Source organism: Neopelma chrysocephalum, unplaced genomic scaffold (genome assembly GCF_003984885.1).
Source record: "Neopelma chrysocephalum unplaced genomic scaffold, ASM398488v2 Primary Assembly neopelma1_98, whole genome shotgun sequence".
Lineage (NCBI taxonomy): Eukaryota > Metazoa > Chordata > Aves > Passeriformes > Pipridae > Neopelma > Neopelma chrysocephalum.
In genome coordinates, this window is record NW_020897761.1 from 817580 (window position 1) to 833550 (window position 15971).

The following is a 15971-nucleotide window of genomic DNA, read 5'->3' on the forward strand; positions in this document are numbered from 1 at the left end:
AAATAAATCCAAAGGCATGCTAATACTTTTCAGATCATTAGCTCCAAGCAAATTTAGGCTTTTCCAATAAATATAGCTAGAAAATTAAAAGAATATTGTAATAAGCAACAGAAATCCATTTTCTATTAATAACAGGCTTGTGTCTTCAAGCAGAAACAAGAATTCACTGTATCAACACTCAGTGTCAAATGAAAGCTATAAAATTGGGGGGGGATTAAAAGAAATCCGTCTTTGGCTTTTACAGACAGTGTTGGCATGGGAATTCTGTGCAGAAGATGCTGTGAAACCACAGCTTTCATGGCTTGCAATTCCTGAGGCCAAGACACAGCACCACTGCCTGATGACAGCCATTATCCCATGGACATCAGGAGGGACAGAAGGGCAGATACCTGCAGCCTCACTGAAAAGATTTCCACCCTGATCAGCCAAGAAGGGGCAAATGCAATGATGCAATGCAATTTTCACATGGTACCATCCTCCTATCCTGAATATTAATCTCTCAGAGGACATTCCTGACACCACAGCATCCATTTTGAGTTCCTGCACTTTCACAAAGCTGCTTTTCGAAACAAACAAACAAAAACCAAAAACCCAGTTTTAAATCTAATAAATACAATCCTGTGGAAATTATAAGCATTTATAATGGATCTTAAAGTTTGTAGGGGTGAAGTTCCCTTTTCACTACACAAGTCATATAAGGAGTTCCTCCTTAAAACTTGAAGCCAGAGGAGGATGCTCAGTAGAAAGTGAGGACAGAACTGTCAAATTTCTAGTGATCATGTACCTTTATCACAAATAGAGTCCCCAAGACTTTAAGGTCTCTAGTCCAATATCCTGCTCAGAGCAGGGGTAGCTCTTTGGTCAGACCAGGTTGCTCAGGGCTTTCTCCAGCCTGTTGTTGAATAACTCTGAGGGTGGAGCTTGCACCACCTCTTTGGGAAGCCCACTCCAAAGCTGGACTGCCCCATGCTGAGCCAGGGACTGCTACAAGACACTTGCCATGAAATGGAAACTGTTTAGGTGAACTGCACAGTGTCTTCAAGAGAGATAAAAAATTAAAGACCTGAAGTGCAGTCACTATTTGAAACATGTTTAAAAGCCAATCCCCAAATTCATCAAAAGACCGCTCAATACTTTTAACAGACCATTTATAAAAATTCATAAAGTTGAAATCCAGGTGAAAACTCTCATCTAATTATCTGCAGATGGAGACAGGCTTGAAGCACTAATAGAGTTTAATGGGAAAATGATCTTCCTACTACCAAATAGTCTGAAATTAAGAGGAAAAAAATGAGGTCCCACTGGTAGCCATGCAACTTCCATTTATTAACTTGCCAATGTCAAGTTATTTAAGTTTTAGCCCTTAGGTTGATGGAAAAACAAACTCCTCTGTGCAGCATCACTGTGGTCACCAGAAGGTTTGCTTTTTGGGTCAAGAGAAAATACACTCTATTCTGATGTCAGAGGCCCTTTGGGTACCAGCAGCCCTTCCTGGGGACTGGGAGGGCTGCATTACAGGGCTGAGTGTACTCTGAACCCTGATTTGGAGATCAGAACTGACACCTGTATAACCCTTCTGCTGGGTATGAGTCACATTTAGCTTCTACTCAAGGAACTCAGACCACATTTATGTAGCACTAGGAAATGTATCAGTTCTGCACTCCAGAGAAAAAGATGGGAAAGTGAGGGAAAGGCTCTGCACTTCGCTCAGCTCTAATTTAAAATCCTATTTGAGCCCCAGACAAACTCTGGTCTACAGGCCAAAACCTCAGATGAAATAACGTAAGAGGACCACAGGACAAGCACAACCTTCAAGCAGGTTCAGGGAATTATGCTTCAAGTTTCCTTGGCCATTCTGCAGTTTAAGTCTCTTTATCCAAGCATTTCTCTCTACTTGTGGGAACAGTTCAAAAAAGACAGATCCATTCACAGTTTTGAGCTGCCACTTGTAAATAAAAAAGAATCCATCTAAAAAATGATTTATTTAACAGGCTATAAGAAAAATCCAGCCCTCCTCATTTCTCACCTTCTCATGGAGCAGCATCTGCTGCACTCTGAAACATAATCCTGTGAAGGATAAACCCACTTCCATTTCATTAATTTATCTTTACCACCAAGATAGAAACATTGCTGGTCACGAACTTAATAAAATGGCTCATCTAATCCTGGCCAGCCCAAGCACTGAAAAAAAAACAAAACAAAAAGGGAAAAGGGGGGATTGTTATGGCCAACACAGAACTAAAAGGTATCTTGTTAAAGTCTAGTTCTGAGAATTTATATGGACAAGTAATTGTAGTCCACAGTAAAAAGGGGAACAGAAAAATAGAATGGTTCAATGAATACATGAAAAACTCACTCCTAATGGATTTTTTTCTTTCAAGCTCACCTTTGAAGAAAGGATTTCAGGTCATGTTACTGAAAGGGTCAACACAAACAAAAATGCAATCTTGAAATAGCATCCAAACAGTGCAATTAAATCTAAGAGAAACCTCTTCACATCTTGTTCATTATTTAGAGGCAATGGAATAACAGCAAAAGATGAAATAAACAAAATAAGGGACACCAAAGGTAAGAGTTTTAGCAGCCAAAAACACAAGTTGTTTGTTTTCCTCTCTGTAAATCACTGTGCCTTTAGATAAATACATTTAGTGTTGGTTATCCAACCCCCTTTGGATGGCATTTTTCAGAGAAATGGTAACCTAACTCAGAAGAACTTAAAATAAAGACATATTCATGTTCCCACCAGAGCTGGGAACCACAGAGCAGGGAGAACGAGCTCCCTGATACCCAGGTTTCCAAGAGACATCTTGCTGTAGTGTATTTCTCTCATTTTTGTTCCTTTTTTTTTTTGAAATATGAAAGACTGCCACATTATTCTCTGAAGGCCTCTGACAGTGGTAAAGCAATTTTCTCCATAAATCATTGTAATGCTAACGCAGCAGTTTACAGACTCATCTTTAAAAGAAAGCCTTTACATTTACTGCCACTGCCAGCAGAGAGAAGGAAAGTTAAGCTCTGACAACTGCTCTGTCTAGGGGCATAATAAATGGAAAATGTATTCCTTGGCCCAATTCTAACAAAACTTAATATACTTGTGAAAACCATGTAAACACTTTGTGCTTAATAGAGCTGAGTGTATTAAAAAGCCATTTAGCACATTGAGGTACATGTTCATATTGCAAACGTGCTGCAAGTCCCCTCGATGCTACAGCAAAACCAAGCCACCTGCAACCACAGTGCCTTGAACGTGTTTTCCCTGAACATCCTTCTCTGATCATTTGTTCTTGAAGCAAATAAGGGGAAAAAAACGACAGAGGGATGAAATTTTTGCTTGTGAGCACGTTTCTAAGCAAGGTTAGGAAGCTCTCCCCCGCTGGGCTCGCGATCTCAGGGGGTGCACCTTCCCAAATAAGGCCTCAAGCCCGTGGTGGAAGATGCACAGCTTGGGTACCAGTCTTGCACTGGTCCCTCGGGCAAGCTCCCTGCCAGGCTGGGGAGACCTGCAACTGGAGAGCAGAGGTTGGCTTGTCCCCTCATCCCAAAAAGCAACTAGAGCTTTCCTAAACGTTTCATCAGGATTTTTATAGGAACACAACATACACAGCGTTGAGAAGTCCAGACATTCTCGTGGCAAGGAGCTCAGGAGAGCGCTGCTGCCACTCAGTTTCAGGGCTTTTGCAGCCTGTCTTTAATTACAGTTTTCACCCTGTTACCATAAACCCAGCTTTATTTCCCTTTTAAACATCAGGGTTTTGCAGATAAGGAACATTTCCATCTTCCTCCTTCATGAACTTAAAGCTAATACATCTTACAAAGCTCTTTAAGTCAGCAGATCTTTTGGAGTCCAGAGTGTGAACTTTATGTAGGGTTAAAGCAATTAAACTCAACACTCCTATATTCTGCACATTTGTAACAGCAGCTTATTTTTTAAAAAAAAATTGCAATGAAGTTTAACTTATGGTCAATTCTACTTTTATTTTTAAGCATACTTAAAATATCCCTTTAAATTGCTTCCTAAAAAAATTAAGATTTCTTACATAGTAGTCTTGTATCTACTTTGTATTTAAATCCAGTTGTCTCAACAGAACAGGCTAAGCAGCAAGACTTCCTTTCTGTCTCATCAGTGTTTCCTACTTCATACCCAGGAACACCTTTAAAAGGCAGTGCAGTAGAATAAATAAAACTTTTCAGAGCATGTTAAAAGCATATTTTCACTTTTTAAGTGCCTTAATTAATTTGGCTCATCTGTGAGTACCTAAAAGCTGCTCTAATTTTCTTAAGCTGCCCTCACTAAGCCACACACCTCGTTTAGTTTCACAGACTCTCTGAACTTGAGGCTATTAATCTGGATGAAGAACAATGGTGAACACAGGACTATGGTGGTCAACACATACTAAGTATAAACTCTTGATTGCCAAATTATGACTTTACAGGAACTGTTTGAATAGCCAGAAGCCAACAAGAGCAACAGCAGCAGCACATTCAGCAACTAAAGCACTTGAGGACATGCTCAGATGTGAAGAGTCTCACTCAGCCCACATGTTAAAACCCCTAAAAATTTCTCAAATGCTTTAATAAGTAAAAAGCATGAACAGGGGAGAACATTGAGTTGGAAACTAAGTTATTGATCAGTGAAATGCATTTAATTACCAATTCTAGGACTGGTTTGGAGGGAGGCCCCACAGTATCTTCATTTTAGCAGGAGCACACATACTTTTCAAACATATATTTCACCCAAGAATTAGGATGCCCTCAAAACAGGAGCGTGATTTAGTGCCCTTCCAGCATTTTCTAACCAAATACCACAAAAATGCTTCTCTTGCAGAATGTCAAGGAGAAGAAAGGGCAAAGGAGCAAAATCCAATCCATGCTGAAGTCGGAAGCTGAGGAAGTTTGTCTACGTTGCAGTGAGATTCCCATCTGCATTTCATTGCAGCAAGTGTGAACCCAATCAGTGCAGGTTAAATATACGTCAGATCCCTGATTATTGTGCTCTGACCTCTGTGGCTAAGTCGGACATTATACATTCCTGCTACATATTGCAGTAGTTAGAGAATCGATGCTGCTTTGAACAAAAATATGTATTCTATGCTACATATGCCTCCATTTCTTCACATAGTACACATTTCTTGGGGTCTTTCAACAAATATTCAAGCTGTTCCATCACTACCCAAATGGCCCCTTTGTAAGGCACTAATTCAAGGCTCAGAAAATCCAAGTTTAATTTATCTTGTCCTTGTAATGTTTCTTTCAAGACCTCAAGTATAAGTCTCTTTGGATCTCCTGATCCCCATGTATAAAACAAGGATACTTCTCTCTCTCAAAAGATTGCTGTGAACAAACACTTAAATTAGTGAAACATTCCTGTAAGAAGCTGATGGGTCCTGCACACATGCCAGGCAGAAGAGATTTCCCAGTTAACACATTCCATCATTTTTTCCACCACAAGGAGCTCCAAAACAAGCCACCACAGACTAAGCAAATTCCCAAGGTGGGGGAGAAACCAGTTTTAAGTTAGGGCTGTTGACAAGTCACAGCCTCTCCATGTGCTCTCAAGCCTGATCCCTAAGGGAGCTGGTTCATGGAGCTGAACTAGAAGAAACTAATTCTGTTGAAAGAGTCAATAGCACTTCACCAGTTAAGTGTCCAAACTGCTCCACAGGAGGCTCAGAGGAGCTTCAGCAGCAGCACACAGGACATGAACACTCCATACAGCTGCTGCTGGCAAGAACGGAGCTGTTGCCTTGGCTTTACCACAACCACCCCCCACCAGTGCTTAACACAGCAAACAGAGCTTCCAATGCCCACAACTTCAAGCAGTCACAGTTAAAAACAACTCAGCTTTTTATTATTTGCCATTATGACTGGATCTACTGCTAAAATGTAAACCCACCACAGGTTCTTAAAATTACCAAGCAAGACGGATGGTTTTTAAAACGCCAAAACTGCATCACTTACAACACAACTAAACTAACATAAAGAGGACTGAGCCTACAACAGGCTTTGTACAACAGCTGCTGATGCTCGCTGGCACCTCAAAGGTTCTGGATGTGGCCTTGACCAACAGCAACAGGAATAAAAGGTACTACTGAGATACCTGAGTGCCTTCACAGATCAGTGATAGTCACAAAATTACCACACACACAATCACAAAACTATTTTTGGGTAGCAAGTGCGAAGTGTGGCACATGTACAGACCATAACTGGTTTAATGTGGGTCATTAACTCAGCCTCAGCAGCCTGTATCCACATGAGATACGTCATCAGAAGCACGATGTGCCTTACCTGGACACTATGCTGGAGCCATTGTAGAGGTCACTGGCGTAGGACAGCGTTGCCAGGGGTCGGACAGAATTGTAGCGTGTGAACTTGGACAGACACTCCTGAAACTCATCCAGCTGGCTGGTGGTTCTGCTGTCATCTAGGGAGAGGCAGCAGCATTGGGGAGGGCAGAAACACAGGAAGAAAATAAACTCAGCAGCAAACAAACAAACAGAAAAATCAAGATATGTCTTCATGGGATACCACCTCTGCTTGTTATCTGGGGAGGATTCTTGGTCAAAACCAGGCTCTCCCTCACCTCTAGCATTACCTGAAGGTACTATGATTTTTCAGAGCACAGATTAAGTCTTTCCACTGCAATGCTGGGTGAACCTACTGCGCTGAGAATCTGCCTAGAAATCAAATACAGCTTTCCTGGCAAGCTCATCTATTTTATTCACATTCAGAGCCCATGGGCCATATAGATTATTAACAGAAAACCTTTAAGTATATCAAAATGCACTGTAAAGGACATGTCTAGTTCTCTGTGGGGGTGAAAGTATATTCCTCTCCCTGTTCTGTTACATTTGTCTACATTTGGTGTCAGTTACATTCAAAATACCTTTTAGTAAAAAATATTTGTCTTGATATTCCAAAAGCAACAGAGCTAAGGGAGAACCATTTCAGGGCTGGAGAAGGAAGACAAGCATGAAACCAGAATGCTCCCTGTACTAGAAGTTTTGTGAAAATTATGACCTTCATCAGACAAGGTGAAATCGAGCCAGCTTGAATAATGATGATAAATATTCTGTGGGAAATGGAACAGTTTACTACAAAAGTTAAAAGTAAATTGCAGTGTAGATAGCTGAAAGTCATTCTCTGAATTCGCAGAAGTCCCAGCTTTTCTTGGTAGGAACATAATTTTTTTAAAACCATTTTGAATTTTAGTATTTTGTAAATAAGGAAAAATTCTTAACTTACAGCAATATCGCATGGGCAAGTCTGGGTTCCCAATACAATCATGGAATTGCAGTCAAACATTAGGTAGAGCCTTCAGGCTTTGTAATAGCCCAAAAAATTTGCAGTAGTCCTCCTCCACCTCCTCTAACACTCCTACCTTCACTTTATCTTTTTGCACCAATGCATTTTAGGGGAACTAGAGCTGCTGGTTTACAGGTACTGCACACTTTGTCTCCTGTTCCACCACAGCATCCACTGCAGCAGCACAGACACATACCACTGAAATCAAATTCCACCCACTAGCTAAGCCATCCTTATCAGCAGCACAAGGAAATGACATGATCCACTTGTTAGAAAGGTTTGGAAACACTGGGGTGAAAAAAGGAAGAGGTTGATCTATGAAAAGCAAAACCCAGCTGTGCTTTCTTGTGGGAAAACACAGAGAGAATAATCACTTTCTGCACCCTGGTAATTCCTTGCCATCAGAAATTATTATCTCTACACTTGTAAGGCATTTAAAAGTGTCCCTTACATGCTGTTTAATGTTTGATCATATAAAGGAACATTGAAGGCTAGTAGTAATTAGCATGTTTAAGGGTACTAGCAGATACATTACCCATGTCAGATGGATCAAAAGGGGCAAAATGAACAAAGTGCTGCTCCAAATTAAAATCATCAGCACCTGACCACGACAGAAAACAGCTTGAGAAGCAGCCCATAAACATCAGTCAGTGTTTTCCAAAGACTGTTTTCTCGTTTGACACTATGGTAAGGACAAATAGCTGCTACCCTTCCATTTCCCTCATTTAGAGATCAAGCACACAGTCCTCCTATAATTTATTCTCTATCTGTGCCTGGAAAACAGAGTGTTATTTCTCAAGACATTTTCCCCGTCAAAGTGCAAGGCCATTTGATAATTACAGTTATATTATGTCTCCACTCCCTACTCCAACAGTCAGAGGCACTGCTTCCAAAAAGCTTTAAATCCACATTAAATCCTATTTAAAATGTGTCAAAACGCAGGAATGATTTAAGAGAGGAAAATGTAATCAAGTATCATAGGTTATTCCTTATTTAGAGAAAACCTGCATTTGCAAATCCTCTGCTCTTGGTGCAGCTGACACATATGAATACAAAAACCCAGTTTCACCACATTCATATTTATAGTTCCAATTACAAAGAAAGATGTCCTCTACAAGGGAATGCTGGGAAGAGCCCCATTTGTTATCCTTGGTTAATAAGTATTATTTTTACATAAACACAGTTATGCATCACCAAGATAGCACTTCATGAAAAGATCTGAGTGTGATCTGGGAAGAGCTGCATTCTGCAAAGCACCTGCTGGCACTTCACAGGGAACTGCCTGGACACATACAATGGGCTTCTCCAATATTCCAGCTGCTGAGGCAACCTCTCAGTGTGCTGCATTCCCTGTTAAAATCATTCTGCTGTGCACAATGAGAACTGAGTCAGTCACTGCTTTGAAGCAGGCAGAAGATGTAGGCATTTCTAACTTAAAGCCATTTATTAATTTTTAACATTTTTATTTGTTTATTTAACAGGACTAAAGCTTAAACCAAATTCACGGAGAAGAAAAATGCAGGGGTTTGTACCCCAGCTCTCCTGCTGATCTGTGCCCCCGGAGGTTGGTCCTTGCCTTCCAAGGTTATACATAAAGATGCAGCAACCTCTTCCTGGGCCCTTAATGTTCCTAAGAGGTTTCTCCCACCCCCTGAGGGCTGGCTGCTCTCCTTGCAGTCTGTCACACTTGATATGGGCTGCAGCTCACAGCTTGGTGCTGCAAATCTCTTGGCTGCCACAGTCCATTGCCTGAAACTTTCTTCCCCAAGCTGGGTTCTTCCCCAGAGGGGCTGCAGAACAACCCTCCTCGCCCTCAAGACATATTCATTTGACCCTCTCATTTCTTAAAATCTTCAAAATCTTGTCATGTAATTAGGAACCATCCATCCACACTGGGTAACAATTACTCTTGCTGCTGTCACACTGCTACTCAATTATGAATGAGGCAATCTAGGCAATTTTAAAAACAGCTGCTAATTCTACAGAACAAGCCTTAAATCTAAGGTGTGCCCCCTGGGACAACAGCACTGCTGCACACTCAGATTCTATACTTCAAGCCATTTGTTAACCAAGACTCAATCTAGACAACATAAAGGATAACCTCCAAGTGTCCTATTGCATGCTAAATACAGGAGAATTTATCAATTTATGTTTATACCTCTGTAGCATTTCAATAGCAATGTTTTTAACTACTGGCTTTATACTACATCTAGCAGAAAGACAACCCAACCACTGCTGTCAGGCATTTGCATCTTCAGAACCAACACCAGAGAAATTGTTTATTGTGGGTTTTGCCCTTCACAGTACAGGATTACAAAGCAATACACGTGCCCCTTCAAATTGACAGGATTAAGTTTTCCAAATTTAGCAACTTCAAAGATCGGTCAAGAAAAGCAAAATGGGATGATTTGAGTAACACATAAATATGTACAGCCACACTCCCATGCAAGGAGGGGAAAGCTGCTCTCTCAAAAGCAAGGCTTTTCTGAGAACTGGGCACTGCAAGAGGTAACTGATGCCAGAAGTGGGACACCATGCAGGAGGAACTCACCTGAGACACGAGTCATCCTGGTGGAAAAATAGCACTGCTCTAGGTCCTCAAAATGAGCCGTGAGGCGCTTGCGTCGCGAGGCGAGCGTGCTGTTATACCACGGCTGCTTTTTGGTCTGAGGGGAGAAGGGAGAACACTTCAGAAAGGGAGAGCCAGGCCTGGGTTCCAGGTCGACAGATTTTACCCAATTATAAACAATTATACAATATATGTGACGGGTTAGAAGCGCAAAATGACGAATTAGGAATCTTGCCACGGTCAACAGTTAGCCTTAGGGTTCTATGATGCACCGTTCAACAACCAAAAAAAGCTGCTTTTAGATAGTTTTTGTTTCCTGAATCTTTGCAAAATTTAGCCTCACACACAGGACAGGCAGCCCCAATCCGTGGGGAGACCTGTCTTGCATTTCTAGCAATGGACAGCAGAGGCCATCTTCCAGCTTCACAAGTCAAACAGACTGTACAACAAATACTCCCCAGATCCCTGGCAGACAGCTCATTAAAAGAGAAGGAGGTGTTTATTTTAATGAGTTAGTTACTCAATTACTTCCTTTGAAGCAACTCAGTAACTCTCTGTAAAGCTAAGCAAACAAAGAGAGAAGGAGAAGACAGCATGAAGTTCAAAGGTTAATTGAAAAGAAGTCCATGAAACTCATCATTAAAAACATTTCCCAACCTACCCAAGCAGTTAAAGTGAGAAGCAGAAAGAAAGGATTTAAACTGCATAAGCAAACTTTCCTCCTGAAGCAAAACCAGAAAATGCAGTACTTACCATTTTAATCATAAGTAAGGAAAGGAAATTAATTCCTCTAATACACAAGAAACACGAAGACCCCCTTGCTTTAGTTTCTATTTTCCTCAAAGCTAAATTTTAAAAGATTTAAGAACCACCAAGCTCCCTGATGAACAACATCTCTGAGCACATACAATGCCCGCAACGTCACTCAGTGGCACTAAAACCCACTCCACACACAACTCCCCCTCCATCCATGCAGGAGAACGGGCTGTCCTCACTACAGCCATCCAGCAAACTAAATTTACAGCCCACTCACATTTTTGCTTGTACCTGTATGAGCAGCAATCTAACACTTTAGGGAAAAAGCAAGCCCCAAGCAGAGAAACCTCCCAACACCACTTCCCACCCGAGGCCACACACTGTCACTGTGACAGCACTGATGGGTCTGCACAGCTTGTTTCATCTCAAAAGCAACTCCAGCCCCAGCACACAACACTGGGAAGTGCTCCTACATCAATACCTTTTAAGTACAATTTTCTAAAATTTTACAGGTTTAAGAAATACCTAACAGAACACTTTTATAGCTTCTTCATATGATTTTTGTGCACCAGCCTGCAGTGGCTCCAGCCTCTCTCAGCACATCAGGAGTGATTTGGGCTCAAGACAACTTTAAGCAAAGAACAACCACTTCAGTCTCAAGACAAGCTGCCTGTGCCATGATGAGTGACATAACCCAAGCTCGAGCCTGATCTGCCAGATAAGCCCAGCCCACACTGAGATGGAATCAATCATGGCAAGTGTTTGTCTGCTGTGCCATTTCCTGCTGGGTCTCCAAAGATCCCCCTGGAGCAGGTCTCAGGTTGGCACATGGTGACCCAGCTGTGCTGGGGAATCAATCAATCTGCATTAACCCACTGTCATCAGACCATCCCCAGCTAAGCATTTCAATCTGCTCATGTTTTACCAAAAATACATATTCAGTTTCTATCAAGTCTGCTCACGGGCTGCTTGCTAAGCAATGCTGGGCAACAGGAGGAAAAACAAGGGAACAGAGAAAAGATATCCGAGCAATTTTTATTCAATGGCTAAAACTACTGTGGTTGTCCTAGTTGAGGACAATAGTTTGGATTGCTCTTATCAAGAGTGATTTTACTGTCTGATCTCCACCAGGTGCTCTAAAGAGTCCTCTAACTGTGAAAAAAGCTTCATAGCTATACACAAGCTCCTTATTTGTAGCAGGAAAAAGGACATTGCCATTAAATACTACCTGCAGAGTTCCCCAGGGCCTACGTGACTTGTCCACTATTTACTTCTGAAGCTCAGCTTCTGGAAGAAAACTGTCCTGGAGCTTTGTAGTATATAAATTCTTCCCTAACAACATGTTTTTGGGCAATGCAAAAAGTAATTATATTGAGAAAGAAAGCTGTGCTGTCCATCCTAGATAGTTCTTACTGCCAGCAGTGCCCAATCTATAATTTTTGCCATGACTGACAATTAGGGAAAAAAGTGCAATTTAGTTTATATTTTTAAAACTATTTTTACGGTAAAGTCTTGCTGAAATTAGACTACCTTTGAATGAAGTGTTTAACTTCAAGAGTTGTCTTTCAGCTCCCCATCCAAACATATATTAAAGTTTAATTTGAAAATTTGTACTAGAGAGGACAGATCTTGCACTCCTGAGGACAAGAAATTGCATTCGAGGACAGAAAAGATTATTCTCACACAAATAAGGCTGTCATACAGAATGACTAAAAAGTCTAGGTTGTTTGTTTTGGGAGCTCACCAGCAGGATAGCTACGCTATTCATTTTGTATTTGAAATTGGAAATACTGAGACAAGTAGTGTCAGTGGAGAACAAATACAGCATAGCACATCAAGAGTCCTGAACATAAAATCCACATTTCACCTGCCCTCTGAAGTGAGGCAGAACTACAACTCTTTGTTCAAGCAAAATCCTCACAAGACCACAGCAGCAGGAAAACAGGCTTTTTTCCCCCAGGCTAATAGATGGGATTTTCTAATTACCAATTAGTTATAGAGCTGCAAACACCAAAACCTGCGTGCACATGTGTATGTTCATCAGCCCAAAACTCAGGTGGTGTTTTTTTCTTTACATCAAATAAGCTCCAACAGCACTGCTACCTGTTGTTTACCAGTCTGATGCTGGTGTGTTCCAGGGATCCACCACCACCACCACCAGAGAGCACCCAAGGCACAGCTGGAACGTGACCAACACTCCATCTGTCCAAATCAAAACTGTTTAACGTTTTCAGAGCTGTGAGCTGGGTATCAGTGTCACCTTCTCAGCCCAGCTGAATCCCTCTGAGCTGCAGGACTACAGCAGTGCTGTTTGGAATTCGGGAGGCCCTGCGGATCGGACAGTTTGGAGGCTGCCTGCCAAACAGCTCCATTGCGTATGCAACTTTTTATCCTCTACATGCATTTATAATACAGTTTGTAAGGCCCTGATGAGGACAAACTACAAAACAGCTGCATGTTTGGAGTGCTTCTTGTTTTCAAAGTCAAGCTTGATCCACGGCTATTTCAGCCAATGCAAAGGGTCAGGGATTTACCTCCCTTCCTAAATGCTGCCCACTTGGGAGATGAAGAACAAAAAATAACCCCTTTTCCATGGAAGAGTCAGCTCTAGGAAAAAAGATGTCTAAATACATTACACCAGATGTCTTTCTCCCAGTCACCCCTACAGCTGCAGTTGCCCATACAACCAGTTAAAGCATTTCCAAGACTGGTACCCTGGAGATGGATGAAGGGGCACCTCAACTGCCCAACCTCCACATTCACTCTCTCACCCCCCCTCGTGCACAGACACCTGGATTATCTTACCTGGGAACTGCCACTGAAGCCTGGAGGCTGGCTGTACTCCGTGGAGTCAATAATACTACTGCAAAAACAAAAGAAATGGTCTGCTTAAATCCCTGTACAGCCATCCTTTACCATTTTTAACCTGTTTGCTATTCCCTCCTTGACACTCCGCAGCATATTTGCCTTTGAAATCCATTTTACAGACAGGGAACAAAAGGTTATATTTTGTTTGGGGGTTTGGGAGAGATTCTTTTTTTTTTTAATACAGAGTTCTCCTAGAGCAGGATGCTGTCACACACAATTATGTGTAGTGCAATCGAGTAATTTCTGATTAGAATGCAAAAGTATCTTTTGTATTAAATATGCAGGACAAGACATTCTGAAAATAAACATGTTACCATTGGTTTTCAGTTCCTTTAAAAAAAAAAAAAGAGCAGTTTAATGCCATGGCATTTGACTGTGAAAGGAAAAGCTAGAGAAGACAGAAACTAGTATTCCAGACAACTTTAAAGACACACAAAACAGAGACAAGTAAAGAAAAACAGAAAAACTAAAAAAAAAGAAACCTGACAGCCAGGATTACTATTATTAGAAAATGCTACACCATATATAGCTACATAGTACCTATAATGACACAACATATCTTAAATCATTATTTTCAAAACTTAGCAAATGCATACAAAGCCAGTGAAATTTAACTTTCAAAACTGCAAAAGGATCTACTGATGCAAGAAAAAGACAAGTAGTTCAGTGTTCTTCCACATACAGACAAAATATTCAGCTCCCACAGTAAGACACCAGAGCCAGATTAAAGTACCTTTGTCACTCAAATTTCAAATACTTTCAGGACAAGTAAAGGTTAGTACACGAGAACAGCATTTTATTAATTATGAACATCACCATGATTTGTTTCTAAAAAGTCTTTGTAACTCACTTCTGCTTTGTCATTTGGCTTGGACAGAAAAGAAACTATCTTGGTTGGTTATTCTCAGTCTTTCCTACAAGGTAACCTTAGATTTTAGCACTGACTGGGAAAGCCGAAGGTTTCTTTGAAAAGCTGCTGTAAGTCCTGGGTTTGTCAAAGATGATTGTACCTACTGATGATCATATGACAGCTGCCAGACCTGATCCATAGACTTTAGATTCTTGGTCATAAACCAAGTGGTTTTGTTGAAGTGTCATTTGGGGCACCTGTAAGCCCAGAAGAATGAAACAGTGGTACTAATGCTTAAATATTTCTCAGAATGTTTTCAAGCTCCCCTGGAAGTGGAGAGAAACAGGAAGATGAGAGATAACCACTAATAAGACTTAACAATTAACTTGGACAATGAGACTGATTGAATTCTGTTCCAGGCAACACAAAAGCTGCAAACCAAGAAAATCTAAGGGATAAAAATGATTACTTGCTGCAAGCTGCTGCAAGGGAGAAAACAGCAGAGCTGTTTCAGAGGCATGGCTGGGGACAATGAACTTTAAATTAGTATGTGGCCACAAGAAATAATGAAACATGTACAGCAGATCCTGCCAGGAACAGCAGGAATATCACACTTGGCTGGAAAGGGATGAAAAAGTGCTTCACTCCGAGACAGGTACAGTGGCAATTAACAGCAAAACACACAGACTTATAGTGTCTGGTCTCGTTTTGCTGCAGGTTGTCTGGTGATGTAAAGCCTTCAAGAGTGCAGACGTCATCCCCCTAACCAGAATACAAATTCAAACTCATTTCTGTGCAGTGCCTGTAGCTGAGTTAACTGGGATATGCTTGAATGTTTTTCCTTTCAAAAAAAAAAAACCAGGAAGCAAGTGATCAGAAAATTACAGAAGTGCCCTCTCAGTTCTCTTTTAAAAGCTGTAACATTAGGCTCTGATAGGAAATTCAACCACACCAACATGACATTTAAAAACTTGGAACAACAGCAACAAAAACATGGCAACCTGCAGACTACAAACCCCATTAGAGGGGTGGGAGGGGGTAATTAGAACAAATGGAAGGGAAGGAGGATCAGGGTTTCGATAACTGAATCAGAGTTACCAAGCAACTCATTTCCAGATCAGAATCTTCCCCCAGAAACTCCTATTAGTGACGGTTTGTTATTGCCATTACTGCTGAACAGCAGTCACAGGGAAGTTGCTTATTCCCCATCTCCTGTTTGCACCATTTACTGGGAGCAGAAATAGCACGAGCGCCTGTTCGGAAAAAAACCCCACACAGAACTATTTGTTCTCTTCCCTTATTCTGCCCCTCTTGTTCTCTATTAGTACACAAACCCAGCAATCTGCAACGCTGTAAACAAGCCCTGTGCTATTACCCAATTTAATATTTCATCATACCCTGTGTAGGCACAAGAGAAAACACGTGTTCCCCACAGCCGAGGATGTGCTCAACAACCACGGCCGGGCTCGGTTTGCTGCTACAGAACCTCTGAAGGAAGCTGGGGGGCAGGCAGAGTAATTTCACATTTGGAAGATGTTAATAACAGGGAGGGGGAAAAAGAAAAAGCTACAAACAATGAAAAGAAACAGAAAATTAATGAAGCAAGCCTGTGATTTAGGGGGAGTA

At 41.3% G+C, this 15971-nt stretch overlaps 1 protein-coding gene across 1 annotated transcript in view; it reads right to left on the reverse strand.

The window, feature by feature from the left end:
- The window catches only part of COP1 (COP1, E3 ubiquitin ligase), a 123125-nt gene that overhangs the window by 79573 nt on the left and 27581 nt on the right, over positions 1-15971 (reverse strand). Inside the window, exons 9-11 of the mRNA XM_027694763.1 lie at positions 13433-13490; positions 9854-9968; positions 6286-6421 (exon numbers count right to left, since the gene is read on the reverse strand). Of these exons, the coding sequence (XP_027550564.1) occupies positions 6286-6421; positions 9854-9968; positions 13433-13490 (309 nt within the window). The remainder of the gene's footprint in view (positions 1-6285; positions 6422-9853; positions 9969-13432; positions 13491-15971) is intronic.